The sequence below is a fragment of the Actinia tenebrosa genome, unplaced genomic scaffold (assembly GCF_029948245.1).
Source record: "Actinia tenebrosa isolate PJP-AT-01 unplaced genomic scaffold, QUT_ActTen_1.0 PGA_scaffold0__85_contigs__length_37466705, whole genome shotgun sequence".
NCBI classification, from domain to species: Eukaryota; Metazoa; Cnidaria; class Anthozoa; order Actiniaria; family Actiniidae; genus Actinia; species Actinia tenebrosa.
Window position 1 is genome coordinate 27,403,357 of NW_028292569.1, and position 18,341 is coordinate 27,421,697.

Sequence of the window (18,341 nt, forward strand, 5' to 3'; positions counted from 1 at the left end):
AGTAGATACGGAAAGGGTTTAATAGGTTTAATCATCAATTCTTTACAAGTAACAGTATCTTCAAAAACGATAATAATTAATTACGATAATCTTAAAATTCATACCAATCTACGAAATATTGATGTGATGATTGTTACAGAAACCACTTGCCATGTCACTACAATGCGTACAGTGATTGAATAAATACATATTAAATACCTTACAATTATTTATCTACACAAGATGGAGTGCTGTTATACAGTTAGACTGCGTGCAATCCGGCTTTAACTCTGCTCTCTGAGGAAGTCTTCTCTCAAACGGTACCAGACAGATTTTTAACCGGTGAAAACCGTTTATACGAAACGGTCTCTTAAAGGGGCACTTGGATGAAAATCGATGAAAATTGGAAATGACTTTAAACTTGGGTAAACCTATGTATATGGCCCCAATAGTAGCCAAGCAACGTTTTTCTTGACAGTCAAAAGTGGGTTATGAAAATTATAAGTTTTATTTAGCAACTAAATTGTGAGTAAATGACGTGATTTACTCAACCCTATTGTTCTTTTTGCTTTTAGGCTAAAATTTTCACTAATCTGATTTACATAATCGTAATTGAGTCATATTATCCTCAAATACTTCAGTTATTTGGACTTTCAAATATTGGGGCGTTTTCATCCAAGTGCCCCTTTAACTGTATAAAAATGCGTTTTGTTTACAAGGGACCGGATCCAAATTTGCACGGTTAGGCGTACGAAATTTTTTTTTTGCGTGAACGCAACCCCTAAACCTACAACATTTTGACCAGTTAAAAATTCGTCCGGCACCGTGTAAACGCAGCCTAAGTAATGGTAACAGCAGTTCAAAATCTGCAATGAATTTGTTTCGTGTGCCCAAATGAATTTTGTTGGGTGGAAACATCGTCACGTCATTGCGAATAACATTTCAGGTCATGTTCATACGATGAAAAAGTTTTTTTTTTCTTTTTTTGCAGAAGTAGAACTCGATTCTGCTTTGCGCACAACAGTTGCACTATGTGCCGAGGACTTTACCTGATCCCATGCGCTGCGGACCAGCATCCTTGAAAAAAAGGGGCTTGCAAATGTATCCCAGTCCCCTAGTGCTGTTGTTCAAACATTTTTAGTGCACATCTCGTTGAATTTTGATTGTTAGGTGCGCGATAAATTTGAAAATGTTAAGTTTATTATTCATTTAGTTAAGGCGTAGTAGCCATAGTTTTAAATGATAGTAAACGAAGACTTGCGTATTCTGGTCAAGAGATTAGATATTAGGATTACGAGTTTGTTCGCTAGGATCTTTCTTCGGATCTGGAGCGTAGTTGTTAAGTCCACTGCAGAACGTTCTGTGGAAACTGCGAGCTGAGTTCTTTGGCCAGTCCTTGATGAGCCAGATAAGGACTGGAACAGTGGAGACCAACACTATGAGAACTACCAAGAATACTGCCCATCCAGGGTACTCGGCTTTGACTGTCCAGGTTTCTGTGCCAGGGTTGTCACCAAATGGTTTCTAGCGAAAAGGAAACGTAAAAACAGATGTTAAAACTTGGCAAAAGCATTGCATCTTCAGTTTAAAGATATTGGTCATTTGCGAGAATACGTCACATTGATGCTTGACTCCGGTCACCGCCTTAAATGAAGCAGTTATGTCAACGAATAGACCCATTGCATTTGACATCAAAGGAGATCAATTTGGGGGACAAAAGCAAAAGAATTTCAACCTCCTGAGCATTGGAAACCTACTGCTTTGCCCCCCAAATTGAGCTGCGTTTAAAACGCTTGGAACATTCAAATTTTCAATGGCATTGAACTCTAAAACAACCTTTAGGCTTATCTACAGTGTAAGTCAAGGCACGGTAACACACAGATTGAATAGACCCCTTGCAGTACGTCAATTCTCAGGAGATTGAAATTCTATTGCTTTGTCTTCAAAATGGAACTCCTTTGTCGTCATATGCAATGGGTCTGTTATAATTTAGTGTGATGATGGGCGTTGACCCCAAGAACTCGGTGTGTCGTTAATCAAATCAAAGAAACACGTTGAATCAAGAACATACCTGTTCACAGCCAACAAATTTAGAGTATGTTGGTGGCTTCTGGGCTTGCTGTGCCACAAGAGCAACCAGGACCACGAACAATGCAATCGGTGAAATGTATTTCCAGCATATCATCCAACCCACCCATGGCCTTTTGCCAGTCATGAATTCGATATCATCAGCAAACCTACGAGAAACGTTTATAGATCTCATTCAATTGGTGTACGATGTAATTATCATGAGTGTGTTGCTGGTTTTCAATCATTCCCAAGAGAATGAAATAACACAAAGACACGGCGGCCATGTTGGATGATATGACAAAAGAATCTTTTGTTAAATTCATCCAACATGGCGGCTTTGAAAACCATCAATTGCTTAGTCAATTCCGCTCTTGGGCGATTAATCATTAGGAAGGCTTTTTCCAGGTAAATTTTCCACCAAACTCCCACCCTGCAATTTTGAAATGTTTTTTTTGGATAGCCTCGGTATCGTGTTAGAATTTTAATATCTTGAACGTGGTATATTGGTTGACTCACTATCGACTTGCTCCACTCTACTCTAACTATTTAAAAAGTGGTTTGAAACGCTGTCACGCACGTGCAGTATCATGCGTTACACCTCACCTGTTATTTCCATAAACCCAGGCCACACCAATGCACTGGAATAACGCAATGACCAACAAGGGAATGGTTACTGAGTAATCATCAAAGATTTGAAAGATGTAAAATCCAGGCCCTGACACCATAGAAATACCAAACAAGAATAGGATGACAGCAATGATGAGGGTTAAAAACTCCTTTCTGACCTTAGGGAAGAGTTTTAGATCTATGATCGGACCGATGGCGGCTTCCAAAGTACCAAACTCACTGTCAATACCCAAGAGAATCAACATGAAGAAGAAGAGGATGGCCCAGAGTGGAGAGACGTCCATCAGAAGCATCGCATCAGAGAAGGTCATGAAAGCCAATCCTGGACCTGAACCAACCTGAAGTGAAAAAAGATACAGTCGTCTTTAAATATTTTAAATTTTCGTTTTGTCCTGTTGTTGCGGGAGGATCTTTCCACACAAATTAGAGGAAAAGAAATTAGATAACTTCCTTGTACTTCCTTACCAAGGAACGCGCTTTCTCCCTGCCCACTTGCAAGGGCTTATCTCCTAAAGAAAGCTTGCTCTACCCTAAATCGTTGTGTCGACGAGGCTATCCTATCAGGACTTCCTTTAGTCTAAACTTTTTAGTTTCTTTATACAAAATTCAATTCGAACAAACCTTGTCAGCAGGAATCCCAGTCTTGATCTGTCTGTACCCCAGGATACTAAAAACGACTATCCCGGCGAACAAACTTGTTCCACAGTTAATAAAGACGACAGTGTAAGCATCCCTCATGACTTGGTTATGTATCGGCATGTAGCTAGCGAAGGCGATCAGGGCACCAAAACCGAGACTGAGAGTGAAAAACATCTGGGTGGCTGCGTCTTTCCAGATATTTGCGTCTAGTAATAAATCCCACTGTAAGGAGATAGAACGATTTAATAAGGTGATATAACTGCTGCATGTAACACGCCACTCAACTACGACATTGCAACGTGACTGCGAAGGATCCGCGCAATTTATCGTAGAAATAAAATCGAGATTTACTCCACGTTTGATCGTATGAACACAATTTGAAACGTTGCTGCCAAAGGCACGGGGCGTCTTTTGCTATGCCAATCACAGCGCGCGAGAATGCCGGTCACCCAGATCAGGTCACGACATCGCCAGGACACGTTGTGATCTTATCGTTAAAGTTTTCACAATCAAAGTTTTAGCTTAGAATTTTTACAAACCTTGGGGGTAAAGAACGTCTTCAGGCCTTCACCAGCTCCTTCCAAGGTAACACCACGGAAAAACAGAATGATCAAAATGATGTAGGGGAATGTAGCTGTAAAATACACAACCTAGAAAAAAATAACGTTCATATGAAACAGGACTATGTACATATATTGTCCCATAACATCAATAATACTTGTCGCTCTTTCAAAATTTTCTCCTTTGCACCAACCCATTTTGAGGAACATCGACCCTGAAGGGGTTACAATTGAAAATAGCAGTCTACTAATTTTGACATGAAAAGGAAAGAGCTAGACTGATGGTATATTATTTTCTTTATCAATATGTTTAAGAGGATGGATACTGAGACTTGAGCTAAAGTGTGTGTTAATATGTCTCCCACTTTTTCAGTGGTCGCTGCATTTTTTTTTTCAGCATCGTGCGCCAATCGAATAAAATGCTCAATGGTTTGAAATGTTTATGAGTATTATATCTTTTGTTATCACAGGAAAGTATGCCTCACCTTGCCGCTGGATTTGATTCCTTTAACGACACACAGATAGGTAATAATCCACGCAAAAATCAAGCAGCCAAAGAGCTTGATGTTAATGCCTATGCCAGGATCTTCGATGCTGGAGGAAATCTGAAGGGCGTGGTGATAGAAGTAATATTGGGGTGGATCCCTCACACAGCAATCAGGAAAGGTTGATTCGTTACTCTTGAGAGTCAAATATAATGTAGAGTTTGTGGTGCAGTTTGGGTTGGACCCAGATTCACATGCTTTTATCGCTTGTAGGATGTTGTTGTACGCCGGCCAGTTGTGACAAAGGGTTTCCTTTTTCCACGGTAATTCGGAGGTGAATGAGATAAAGAAGTAATAACAACACCAGGCTATCACTACCACGTAGTACAGGCACAACATGAGAGACACCATCAAGCAGCCAACTCCGATGCCAAACAGGCAAGGGTGAATGTCTCTCCAGCACATGATAGCGCTCTTTCGCATCCGCTGGCCAATGCTGAGCTCAAGAAAGAACAAGGGAAGACCTTCGATCAACATGAAGATTACATAAGGTATGAGAAAGGCACCTGTAGAGAAGACAATAGCGTGAGATATCAATTAAGTGACGGGTAATTATTAATGATTCCACACGTTTCGTATTATACCTGCCTTGGGTTCTAGAGAGATTTTTTGTGGATTTACTGAATGAGCGGAGGAAAATAACCTCTGGAACCCAGGGTATGTTCAGTTTCCAAGTAGCATAGCGAGTGGGGAGGGGATGGAAGGGAGGTTTGAAGCAAGGGGCAACTGCTCCCTTAAACTTTGTAATTATTTTCAAGAAATATCCTCAAATAATTAATATAAGATAAAACTAACAAAAAGCCCCCACCCCACCCCCCTAAGTTCTTCATATTACAGTTCCACTGTTTGCACAAGCCATGAAGCATAGTCATTCGTTGTCTTAGCTTGACACAGACTCATGCATCAGTGGTGATACTAGATCTTTACTTGTTGAACGCGCTGGATTCGTGGCAACTTGAAACAATTTTTTTAGGGGCAGACGGCTTGTATGGGTTTGCTTATCGTTGTTTTTTGTAAAATTCTCTCGAGAAGAGCTAAATTTCCATAACATAATATAGTTCTACGAAGTGATTTATTTTCCTTTGTTTATTTTTTAATCCATCCATTGTTTTGATGCCATTCTTTTGAACAAAACTTAAAGCCGCGTTTTCGTACAAAATTAAAAAGATTAGTGAGTGATCTAGAGTTGATAACTTTGCACCGTCATAAATCGTTTGAACTGAATTTGGTCGTTAAACTTTGTAACTTCGCTTTAAAAAAATACGAGGGCATCTCAAAAGGCATTCATCTAAACAGAGGGCGGGAGGTTAATATCCATACTAAAGGATCCAGCCACTTGCCCAGCTAGCATGACGTCATACATTTACATAACATAACGGATCCATAAACAGATAAAGCGAGATTTACTATGTTAAACTCATAAACTACGCGGGGTCTTTGATCGTACTTTCTGAAATTACGAATATTTTGAATATGACACGATAAATGATTAACTGTTTGCTCCTAGTTTATATTATTTGGACTTACGAACAAATTGATCAATTCTGCTTCCAAAACCATTAAAGTATGACCATTTTGTTCTTGATTTAAATTCATAAATGCAATATTGAGCAAGCAATCACATACCATCATGACTGGAAAACTGATTTTTTAACCAAGTCTTTTCAGACGTACACTGAGCAGTTTTATAAACCTGGATTTTGAAATTCAGAAGCCGTGTACGAACACATATAAGACATAAAACCATACAACTCTGAGAGGAATATGGTCAATTTTTCGTTCAATGGATTTGACGCGCCCCATCGACTCTGAATCAAATTAGAACATTATTGTGAAAATTCAAATAAGTTTTTGCTTGATTAAAAAAAAAGCCAAGAGATTTTTGATTACTTTAAGTATCCATAAGGCTTTTATTACATAATTATTGATCTTTTACCTGCCAAACTTTAAAAGAAAAAAACCCGATATTTTACACATACGAAGTTTTTTTAAAGACTTTATGGAAAACTTTTTAAGTAAATCTCGTAAGATGGCCTTAGACGTTTGACACTCAAGGATTAAAACACGGAGTTGTTATGATGTGAAAAAGTATTGAATTCTTGGCTACTAATAGATGTCAGTCAGTGTTTATTCCAGGATTTAAGTAAATGAAACGACTTAATAATCAACTTCAAAAAAGAATAAACCTGGACTACAAACGCATCTCAGAGTTTAAAAAAAATTAACTTAGGTCTTTTACTTACCGCCCCCATTCTTTTGGCACAAATATGGAAAGCGCCAAACATTACCGAGACCAACGGCAAGACCTACGGTAGCGAGAATGAATTCTGCTTTGTGACCCCATGTCTCCCTTGGAGTCGTTTCGTCGTCTTCTACGACAGTCAATTCGTCTTTTTCTGGCTTGCTCCATTCTTTTGGCTTGTATAGGCCTTTGGAATTTTCTGGAGTTAAAGCGTCAGTTGATTTATCAACTCGCAAGCTTAAATCTTTGTTTCCTGTAAGTGAGAAACAAAAAAAAAAAAAGGATATTTATTACAGTGGATATTAAGAAGATGTTAGACAGTTAGATAAAGTTTAGTAAAATTGAATGTCTGAATAGTATAAGAAAATCAGTTCACGACATATTTATTGATTTGAATTTTTCGTAAGAGAATAAATTTTACCTTCTTCCATTTTGGATTCTTCTTAGTATTCAGAGATAATCGTTTAGTGCGTTTAAGTTTAACAGCAGTTCCCTGCTAGCAAGCAAAACAGCAGCGACCGAGTTCAAAATTACTATGCTTAAGAAGGGATAAAGAGCTCGGTCTGACTAATAAAGTCATTCCGATGGATAAGGCTCAGCCAATCACAGGCTTCGACCCGCCTACGTAAATTCCTCTACGTGAACTTTTGCGTTCCGCTCAGGCTTAGACGAGCTCAAACGTAGCTGTGTTTTAGCTTCTTTAACACTACAACACATGCAGATATATACTAAATTTTATTTATATCAAACGGGAAGTAATTGATAAATGAATAATGACACGAAAACAGAGATAAAATATTTGTGAACATATATAAGACATCAGTTCAGGGTCACCAGTTTCTCTTGTTTATATAAAAAAAGAAATTAAGCTATTTAGACTTTTGTAAAAAATCGGTCAAGTAGGAAATTCCTACGATAAATAAAGACGAAGTCAACAAGAGATTTGTGCTAGTGATATCTCTCACGTTTGATAAAAACAATCTCCCTCTAAAAACAATCTATTAAAGTCGATGTTTATGTTCCGGGTCAAGAGCAAAAAGTCAATATTGAGTACCGTAACGTATTTAATTTTTCCTCCTGACTATATTATATTTTTGTTTCATTTTTATTATCAACTTCATTATTGTAATTCTTTGCGATGAGCCAAAAGCGTGCGAAATAAGTCTATTTGGGTTAGATTTGTACTACTTTTTCTGTAGAGTAAATAATAAAAGTCACGCCGCACATACGATGTTTTGAAGTCAACCTCTTTTCTTGACCTCACTGCGTCTCGCTGAATCGATCAATGAAAGGTCAGCTTTTTCGCATAACTTCCCCTACAACGCCTCTATAACGCCTCTACACTGCAAGAATTGTACTGAAAATTCCCGCCTTCTTGAAGACTCAGCATGGACCAGAATTCTACCAGGGACTGAGGTGAGATTTCCTGATTCTACTTGTCTTCTAAGATTTAGTGGGTAATACGATTTTTGCCATACTATAAAATGGCATTTGTCCAGCATACTTAACGTGTTGAGTGAACACTACATACCATATCTATTTATAGGGAAGTGAGTACACTAAATTAGTCACTTACAGAATCGCACTATCTCGAGTACAATTCGCAAAATTGAACTTAATTGGGACTCTACAAAGTACAATTTGGGATTTAATTGTACTCCTCTTGTTCAATCAGAATCGAGTAATTTGTTTATTATGAGCTACGTTAGTGTAATTCACAGGAATTTACTTCCCTGTAAATAGATATGGCTCTGTGGCTCTAGTGTCCACTTAACGCGTTTAGCATGCTGGACAAATGCCACCTAGTATGACAAAAATCGTATTACTTACTAGCACGTGAAGATAAGTAGAATCATCGATAAAGCTCCTCTTGTCCAATCAGAATTGACTAATTTTGTTTACTACGAACTAAGTTAGCGTACTCACAGGAATTTTAATACTTCCTTGTAAATAGATATGGCTCTATGGCTCGTAGTGTTTACTCAACGCGTTTAGTATGCTAGACAAATGCCACCTAGCATGGCAAAAATCGTATTACTTACTAGCACGTAGACAAGAAGAACCATCAATATGTGATATAAATAAAACAGTTACCAACATGGGAATTTGTAAGAATCAATGAAAAGTATTTACAATCAATGAGTCAAACGTTTTAAGATATAGATACACGGTGCACAAGAGAAAATGAACCAGTTCATATTCTCTTGCGGTGCAACATTACAGTCAATGTTGCTGAATTATGATCGTTTTCTACTTCAGCAACGTTGCGTGCAACGAATGGCGTCGTGTGTCATGGCTCTGCGCAGCATCGATTGCCTTTTGCGACAGATAAACGCTTTTGTTACATAGCAACAGCAGCGTTTCTAAGACAGGAAGTTCTCTAACTATCCAGATTTCAGTATGCATGCATCCTCTCAGTCTGTAGGATCGAGAAAAACGTACCTTATGAATAGATAAATTCCTATGCGTATGTATATTTACGGATGTCACTATCGTTTTGCAAAAAATATTTTTTTTAAATATCAAGAAAAAAAAAAACGTTGCCGCGTAGTTACTAGTAAAGTCAGTCTGTCACTTATTCGTTCAGGGGATAATACCTTTTTAAAATTACTTTCGAAAAGTCTGTGTTAATGATCGTAGTCATTGTAGTTAACTCGATTAAAAGTTTCAGTATACTATTTTAACCACCACTGCACACGAAAACTGCTTTAAAGTTAATTCAATCACATTTGTAATTTTTTCCCCTATGTAAAACCCAACACGAACGCTCAGTAAATTCCTATTAGATCTGTGAGCTAACCGTGCCCTGACTTTGATCAGCCCAGAGATTGTTTTAGGGTTCAATCTGTGAGTTAAACGTGCCCAGACTTCGATAAGCCCGAGATTGTTGGCGCGTATAAGATTGACGCCAAAAATCTAGATATTTAATACCTTGATAGTTAGGTGGAGGGCCGTTATCTCTACTTGTCCTGTAAGGAGTATCGCTTCGCGGTGGTTCATAACTCGGTGGTCTTGAGCCATCTATTGGCCTTTCATGTCTGGGATAAGCATTTCGTTCATTTCTCGATGGGTATGGGTCATAATCTCTCGGTCTACCATCCCTAGATGGCCTGCTCTGTCTTGTGGGCCCATAATCCCTTGATGGTCTGCTATCGCGAGGTCTTCTGTCATTCCTCGGGCGATCATCGGAGTCTCTAGGCGCACGATCATAGTCTCGACTTGAAGGCCTGTTTTCTCTTGATCTTGAATTCCTTCGGTCTCTGTCTCTTGGTTCCCAGTCTCTATCGTCTCGAGGTGGCCGAGAATTACCGACACTGGGTGGGCGTCCTCCTCGACCTTCACTTGGTAACCTCCCACCTCCCTGACTTGGAGGCCTCACTGCCCTGGAGTGCAGTATGTGTTCCAAGCCCTGCATTGACTTCGAGGGGGTCGTCGGCTTTTTGTCTAAAGAGTCAGACACATTATAATATACCAGTTAAAATCTAGAAATTAAACTAGAATGGGAAATTGATTGATAAAATGGGAATAGGATGGATTTTCCATTTTGTAGATGAAAAATCTATTCAAAGACAAAAATGTCATGGCTTATCGCTTAGGTCGCTGCCCTGGAATTTTACCCAAATTGGAAGCTGGTGGTAATCTAATTATCGTTCGCCCTTCAGAATCCTGCATCCTGACCTTAAAAAGGGCAAATTCCGTAGTCAATTCATAAACTCATCATTTTATCACAATTGCGTTACAATGTTCCATTTTATTGAACTAGGCCCGTGGTTAATGGTACCAATCCAGGTCTGACGACTACCTAGTTTAATATTAGTTTGAGCACAAGACAAGGATTGACAGTTATCTCAGTTCCGATATACTATACCCAACGCATGGCAGACCTTGCTCATCCATGCTTGCTCATCCAAGTATTAAAATATTCCTCGCCTGAAGAATTGGAATCGAAAATATTTTTAAAGCTCCTTAAAGGTTGAAATTAATTGAAGTACGTTAAACTTTTGAACACTTTTTTGTTTAAAAAAAGAAGAAAAAAATCGAAGGACGACTCTGGACACGGTAAAAAGTGACACAAGTTGCACGTAACAATACAGCGTGTACCTACAGCGCAATTTGAAAACTGTTGCGATACAAGTTGCAGCAATCGTTGCGAAAAGTAGAATTTTGGCAACGATTGCGTCTCCGTTGCACCCGTGTGTAATGATTTCTGTTCCTTGGTGGTTGTGAAATATGGCTTTATTTTGAGTATATCAATTCGGGCTACAAATGTGTATCATGCAGTCTGATAGATGGATATAGGGTTTCAGTCAATGCTATGGTATCATATGACATATAGCATGACATCCTCCTTTCCGTAAAAAACAACAACATATATGTATATATATATGTACATGCAACGAAAACAATAGTAACAATGACTATATATCAGCTGTCCATGCATACAACTGATGTTGCGATTATGTGCTATTCTTGAACAGTTCTTTTGAAAATTATATATATCGTTCTGGTGGTTTCACGACCCTGCCACTGCGTGTTGTAATCATTCCATTATGTGGTGCTGGATTAGACACTTCTGTTCCAGGAGATTCTGCAGGCGGGCTTTGGTGTCCTATGGGGGATGGCAGTGCTTCTCTGATGTGTGTTCTGTTCCGACGTAGCTCTCTACCCTTTGGAGTAGTGACTGTATATGATCTTGGTTGGTCCAACTTTTCCTTGACTGTGGCCGGTCCCCATTTCTTTGTAGAGGGGTTTTGAATATTGATGTTCTGCCCTGGCAGAAGATCCGGGATTGTCTTGGTGTTCCGGTCATAGTAGTGCTTTTGCAGCTCTTGTCGTTTCTTTAATCTCTCTATGATCTCTTCGTTGTTCTGGTTCCTAGTTATCGAGCGCGGTAGATTGTCTTGGAGCTTCCTGCCAAGGAGTAGTTCAGAGGGTGATGGCAACTTACTGTCAATTGGAGTGGACCGAAGACAGAGTAGAGCCATGTAGGGGTCTTCGTTGGTTCTTGCGGTCTTGTGCAGGACTGCCTTAACCGTCTTGACTTGGTTTTCTATGAAACCGTTACTCTGGGGGTAGTGAGGAGAACTGGTGATATGTTCAAATCCGTATTCTTTGGCAAATTCATGAAAACTAGCACTGCTGTAGTGGGGCCCGTTGTCTGATCTTACAATCTTTGGTACTCCTTGTTCACTGAAGATCTGCTTCATCAACTCAATAACATGCTTACTGCTACTCTGCCCTCTGGGAATTTTCCTTATGAATGGATATTTCGAGTAGTAGTCAGCTACAAGTATATATTCAGACTCGTTGATGTAGAATAGGTCAGTAGCGATCGTGTGCCATGGTCGTGGTGGTATTTCGGTTTGTAGCAGTGGCTGTTTCGGATTACTTGGTAGAAACTCCTGGCACGTTACGCAAGATTGGGTGATTTTGTCGATGTCGTTGTTCATGTTCTTCCAGTATACGGCTGATCTTGCTCGGAGTTTGGTTTTTTCTGCTCCTTGATGGCTAGCGTGTAGTTTGTCCAGGATTTCTTTTTGCATGGTAGAAGGAACTATGATCCGTTGTCCTTTGGTTAGGATGCCGTCGTCAATTGTGATTTCATCTCTAAAGGACCAGTATGGCTTCAGCATGTTTGATACTTGCTTAATCATCGTTGGCCAACCTTCGTATACCATTTTCTTTAGGCAGGTCAGCTCTTGATCTAAGTCCGTGTTAGCTCTTATCCGCTCGATCATTTCGGTGCTGAAATGTGGATAGATCTCGTGCACTTGTATTCTCTCGTTCTCTATCGGGTATTTCTCTTCTGGGGAGAGTCGTGATAGTGCATCAGCCAACAGCATGTCTTTTCCTGGTACGTATCTGATCTTGATATCGTATGGTTGTAATCTCAGCAACATTCGCTGTAATCGTGGTGGGGCTGATGTGAGGTGTTTGAGGTGTATGCTTTCCAGCGGCTTATGATCGGATTGCACTGTAAATGGACGGCCAAACAGGTATGTGTGGAAACGCTCACAACCATAAACTACTGCGAGGAGCTCTCTCTCTATATTTGCATAGCGTGTTTCGACGTCGGTTAGCGCTTTGTTGGCGAATGCTATGGGCTTGCCCTCTTGCATGAGGGCTGCACCAAGGCCTTTTGTTGAGGCGTCTACCTGGAGCGTTACATCTTTTGTTTCGTCAAAATAGGTGAGGGTGATTTCTTCACTTATCGAGTTCTTGATTTTCTCGAAGGCGGCCTGGTAGTCGGCATTCCATTGGAAGGGTGTGTCTTCCTTTAATAATCCTCTCAGGGGTGCGGTCAGGATGCTTAGGTTTGCGATGAATGGGGACATGTAGGTGGCTAGCCCAAGGAACGTTTGTAGTTCGCGGCGATCAACCGGTTCTTTCATCTGCCTCAGCACTGATATTTTGGCGGGATCGGGCTGGATACCGTTTTCACTGCAGATGATGCCGTAGAACTTTATTTTGTTCTGTTTGATATGGCACTTGTCTGGGTTGAGTTTTAGGCCTGTTTCTTTGCATTTCTCAACCATCGCCTTTAAATTGATGTCATGTTCTTCCTCCGTTTTTCCATAAACCACGATGTCATCCACGATGCCAATAACACCATCGCAACCCTCAAATGTCTGGTCAATCTTGGCTTGGAAAACGTCTTGCGACATTCTCAGTCCAAATGGCATTCGTTTAAACCTGTAGCGGCCAAATGGGGAATTGAAGGTAGTCAGGTAACTTGATGGTGTGTCGAGTACAACATTCCAATATCCACACTTCGCGTCTAGAATGGAGAAATATTTTGATCCGCTCAGCTTGGGCAAGATTTCCTCAAGGGTGGGTGTTACGTGATGGTCTCGTTGTATGGCAGCATTTAAATCTTTAGGGTCAAGACATATTCTAAGTCTGCCAGTGGGTTTCCTTCTGTATACTAAACTATTGGCCCATGCCGTCGGCTCCCCTTCTCGTACTTTGGTGATGATACCTTGGGCGGCCATCTCATCTAGTTCCCGTTTAATGTCATCTTTGAGGCTTATTGGCACGCGTCTCGGTGAGTGAATGACAGGGGGTACATTTGGGTCCAGTGTGATGTGATATTCTCCTTGAAATTTACCTATTCCGTCAAAGCATTGGGGGTATTGCGAGAGCAGTTGTTCCTTGCTGCTTATTTTGTTCGTGTTGTTTGTGGGTCTTGCAGTTTCTTTTCGTGGTTGTGTACCTTCATTCTGTGTTTCGACAGAACAGTTCAAAGAGATTAATTTGAGGTCTAGTGCTGTTGGTAATCCAATGATTGCTTGGCCTGGCGCGTCAGTGACATAAAAGAGCGCGGTCGTAGTCATGCCTTCATAGCTGCACTGTATTTCGCAAGTACCTAGTTGCTTTATTTTCGCTCCACCATATGCTGTGAGTATGGTTTTGGATGGCTTCAATGCATTTTGGTTTGGTTCACCGTCCGTCCCGACGTTCTGCGGGAACATGCTTTGATATAATTTTAATGGCAAGATGTTTGCTTGCGCACCGGTGTCGAGTTTTGCTTTCAGTTGCGCTCGGTTTTTCGGGAAATGTGGAAGTTGTATGCTGATAGTAGCGAATGCTTCGTCCCTGCGTTCCACCGGGCGTATGGTTCCAATTATTATCGATTGGAAATGTAGGGTATTGAAATCTTCATTGAAATCGTCATCTGTTTGCATTTCATGCACAGCGCGTCTGCCTTGGCGTGCTTCCCTATTGTTATTGCGTTGTTTGTATGGTTGTTCTTTTCTAGCGCTTGGGTTTTCTGATTCACTAGGGTTGCCTTTCTGACGGCATACTTTAGCCCAGTGGTTCAATCTTGAACAGAAATTGCAAGTCGAACCATATGCGGGGCATTTCTTTGGCGCGTGTTCGCCTCCGCAATTTCCGCATTTCCTGTGCCGATTCTCGTATTTCCTGACAGCTTGAACATGTTTGTCATCATCACTCTGGAGCTGGGCCACATGCGCTAATGTAGCTTCATATGTTCTAGCTATATCTATGGCTTTATCTAATGTAAGGTCGTCTCCATATTCTAGTATACGCTCTTGTGCTTTTCGATATTTGGTGCCTATGATAAGCTGCTCGATTAAGCGCTCGTTTATTTCAAGCTGGTCACGAAATTTGCATTTGTTGGCATGATTGCGACATTTGGTCATAAAATCATCAATATTCTCGTCGTTTGATTGCTTCATCTGCTGTAGCTGGTACCTAGCTAGCCTGAAATTTGTTCTCGGCGCTAAATGTTTTTCAAATTTTGACCAAATGTCCTCGGGATTTGTTTTCTCGTCTTCGCTGTCCCAAGTGAAACTATTATAGATATCTACGCCTTGACGGCCTATCCATAGTAGGATGTACGAGGATTTTTCATTATCTGACCTTTTTGTAAATGGGCCATTGAAAATTAGATTACAGTATTGCTTGAATCTGGCGAATTCGTCGTTGATATCGCTGGTTTGCCAGTTCATAACGGGTGGCGTGAACCCTGCGGCCATGATGTTCTATCACTGACGCGGTCTGCTAGCTGTTTTCTTTTATTTCCTGTCTTGGTATCTGATTTAACCACTTACCGAATGTCGATGTATGTTTTACCTTCCACTTCTGGCACCATGTAATGATTTCTGTTCCTTGGTGGTTGTGAAATATGGCTTTATTTTGAGTATATCAATTCGGGCTACAAATGTGTATCATGCAATCTGATAGATGGATATAGGGTTTCAGTCAATGCTATGGTATCATATGACATATAGCATGACACCGTGTAATCACTCTTGCAACTTGTGTCGCAACGCCGTTGCGAGAAGCTGCGAGACAAGCTGCAGAGAAAATTCTTCCATTCGCAAAAGGCCAGTTCATGAGGAGCTATGTATCTATTTTTTTTACATAGTTATACATTCTTATAATAAACAAACCCAACCCAACCCAGCCCTGTGCTGTGCTGTGATAGGTACCTTGGACATGCTTCGTTATGTCGAATTATTTTGTGACTTGTCTAAAAATTCCAAAGATAAATTAACATATGGCTTACGAAGGACTCATCAGTAAAGATACTACAAAAGAATGAAGTGAGCATTGCAAGGTCTGATTACGTAAACAGCTGGAAACACATCATTACCAAAGTCAGTTTACTTGAGTAATTTTCAGCAAAAAGATGTTATATTCTTGTATTAGAAACACCAGTTCAACTGTGTGATATATCGATACCATTTTTAAAGAAATATTCTTTCGAATAAGTAACGGCTAGGTAGCAAAAATTTCTAAAATAAAAACAAAAGTAGTCCAAGCGAGCGTGACTCTAAATATAAAAAGCACCAGATTTAATTTCATATATAGCACCTTGCAAATATGTCTAAGTGTAACACCGTTTCTTTCATTTTAAAATTGAGTGTTTTTAAGTTGTCATAAAATAAATAAAACTGAACTTTTGGCTTTGTTTAGTGTAAGTGACCCATCTTAAAGTGATTTCGTAATGCTCACATCTGATTGACGACAAATCACTAAATTTTTGAAATCGTGCGTAAAGAGAATTGTTAATTTATTTTCAATTCTTAAAACAAACGTACATGCCACCCACATGAATCAAATATTCGAGAATAGTATAAAAAAAACCTTTTGACCCTTTTGAATATTTAGTCGAATGATTTGGATGAATAGCGATCCTTGTATAGTTTATCATGTCCCACCAGCTTGGCGAGATTAAACTCTGTGTTTTCGTCGTACGTTTGACATAATAATTTACAAATATGCGTCAAAATTGATCAAGATAGATAAATCAATGCTTTGCGCATTTACGATTTAACGATTCTTTATGGCCCAACCAGCGAAGTCCTTTAGGCTTGTGCCAATGCAGCCGGGTCATTCAAAGGATGGAAAATATAAACTGTTTTACTATTTTATTACGGTAACGTACCTTCTTCAGGGTAGAAGACGTCTGAGTTCGAGCCCCTGTGATCCCGATTAGACATCGTTATTCACCTGTGATCGATCTGTGAAATTCACGCAAACATTGTAGTTATAATAATTTGAATTTAAAAAGAGTTGATCCAACAAGATTGAATTTGTCCTTTCTCTCCTTTTTTTATTATTATTTTTTTTACAATACTCACCTTCGTATCGTTGAAAATAAGCACCAAAAAGAATGATCCACTATCCAACTCCCACGGCAAAAAACTAGTTCCTTCAGGTACTTAAAAACTTATTCTAACAACCTCAGAATAGCTAGTCTCTGGCGTCGTTATGCTCCGTGAGTCATTCAGAATCAAGGCCCATGGGACTGATCTGCATACTCAGAATAACTTAACTGCACCTTTGAACGCCTCATTCGAGAGCATTCAAAAGTTGAACTAAATGGGCAAATGACATAAATGTTTAAGAAAAGATGTCTTGGAACGATGTAAAAGACTTGACTGCTTACGTCAATCTTTGTAAATAATAAATCTAGTGTTTTCAAAACCAAACTACAGCAACCGCGAAGATGATCAATGATTGAGATACAATAGAAATTAGAATCTTGTTCTTGTCACTTATATGGTAAAGTTGCAATCAAAATAATTAAAAGTTACACGCTCTATGACTTTTTGCATCTTTGTGATCTTCTCAGCCATTTCGGGAATTTTTAATGTCCAAATTTCCTTCATCTTTTTGACAATTTGTTAAATATGTATTAATTTTTAAGTTATTCAGCAACAAATTACGACTACACTTGTTATTTTCTCTTCTGTTCGACATATATTAAGAATCTTGAAAAAGAAACGTTTTCTCCCGGGGGGTACTATTGCCCGTTTAGAATATGGATGTGCCGCTGAGCCCTCTGAACCCTGATCCTGTTCCAGAGTAAAAATCGCTGAAATTCATACCCTGTTCCAGAGCAAGATCGCTGAAAACCCTGTTCCAGAGAGGAGAGAGCGTGATTTCATATACCCTGTTCCAGAGCGAGCGCGATTTTATTCACCCTGTTCCAGAGTAGAATCGCTGAAAACCATACCCTGTTTGGCGGCACGTACCCGTATAGCGAATAAAGGGGAGTACCCCCCCCCCCCTCGGGCGTTTTCTTGCCTGCTTTTTTTCTTGGATACAAACTAAACGTACAGTTAACATTGGCCATTCAAGTCGCATGCTTTCGGAAACCCCAGCTAATCTTATTATTAATTTCTTCATAATGAGTCATTTTAACCTTTGGTTTGTTTAGTTATACAGCTATGCATATGATGACGTACAGTTTTTCAGTTCATGCGTCGGCCTAATTTCTACGAAAGTAAACTTCTTGTGAACCATTTGAGATCTTGTTTGCTAACTATCTATCTATACTCGGCTATACGAGGCACGCAATTGAAGACCAGTAAAGCAATATATATAGAACCGCCACACCAAATTGAAAAAAACTTTACGAATATTTTATACCAGTTGTATCAGAGTTGAATCTGGATAAATTTGATAAAAACGTTAAAAACGTGTGCAATGTATGATTGGATAGCCATAGATTCTTTTTATTCTCTGCATTTTGGCCCAAAGAGTAATTTTCTCAGTTTATAGTTTTTTTAATATCTTGCTTTTTGAACGAACAAGATTCTCTATATCTTTATCTGAATTTCAAATTTCCCATGATAGCTTGTGTCCTCAACGACGAAGATAAAATAAAGTTGACGTTTTTGTTTAACATCTTTTCGTGTTTTT

At 39.6% G+C, this 18,341-nt stretch overlaps 1 protein-coding gene across 2 annotated transcripts; it reads right to left on the reverse strand.

Annotated features, from left to right (window-relative positions):
• Positions 1–12: 12 nt before the first annotated feature.
• LOC116286878 (sodium- and chloride-dependent GABA transporter 2) lies at positions 13–16,913 on the reverse strand. 2 transcript variants are annotated; one of them, XM_031693464.2, is made up of 10 exons: positions 16,775–16,913; positions 16,579–16,654; positions 9,594–10,106; positions 6,664–6,915; positions 4,361–4,926; positions 3,855–3,965; positions 3,298–3,537; positions 2,653–3,014; positions 2,051–2,216; positions 13–1,503 (listed from the first exon to the last, which is right to left on the reverse strand). In XM_031693464.2, the coding sequence occupies exons 2-10, from the start codon at positions 16,631–16,633 to the stop codon at positions 1,258–1,260; spliced, it is 2,511 nt and encodes an 836-aa protein (XP_031549324.2). In that variant the 5' UTR covers positions 16,634–16,654; positions 16,775–16,913; the 3' UTR covers positions 13–1,257. The 2 variants fall into 2 exon arrangements, with proteins under 2 accessions (XP_031549324.2, XP_031549325.1); XM_031693465.2 differs by lacking the exons at positions 9,594–10,106; positions 16,579–16,654; positions 16,775–16,913 and adding an exon at positions 7,084–7,254.
• Between the last annotated feature and the right edge of the window lie 1,428 nt (positions 16,914–18,341).

Bases quoted from the DNA above. Each gene is read 5' to 3' on its own strand.
- LOC116286878 (XM_031693464.2), bottom strand. From the start codon at position 16,633: ATGTCTAATCGGGATCACAGGGGCTCGAACTCAGACGTCTTCTACCCT. The intron at 10,107-16,578 runs GTACGTTACCGT...CTGACTCTTTAG, and splicing joins CGTCTTCTACCCTGAAGAAG to ACAAAAAGCCGACGACCCCC. The intron at 3,966-4,360 runs GTGAGGCATACT...ATTTTTTTCTAG, and splicing joins GAATCAAATCCAGCGGCAAG to GTTGTGTATTTTACAGCTAC.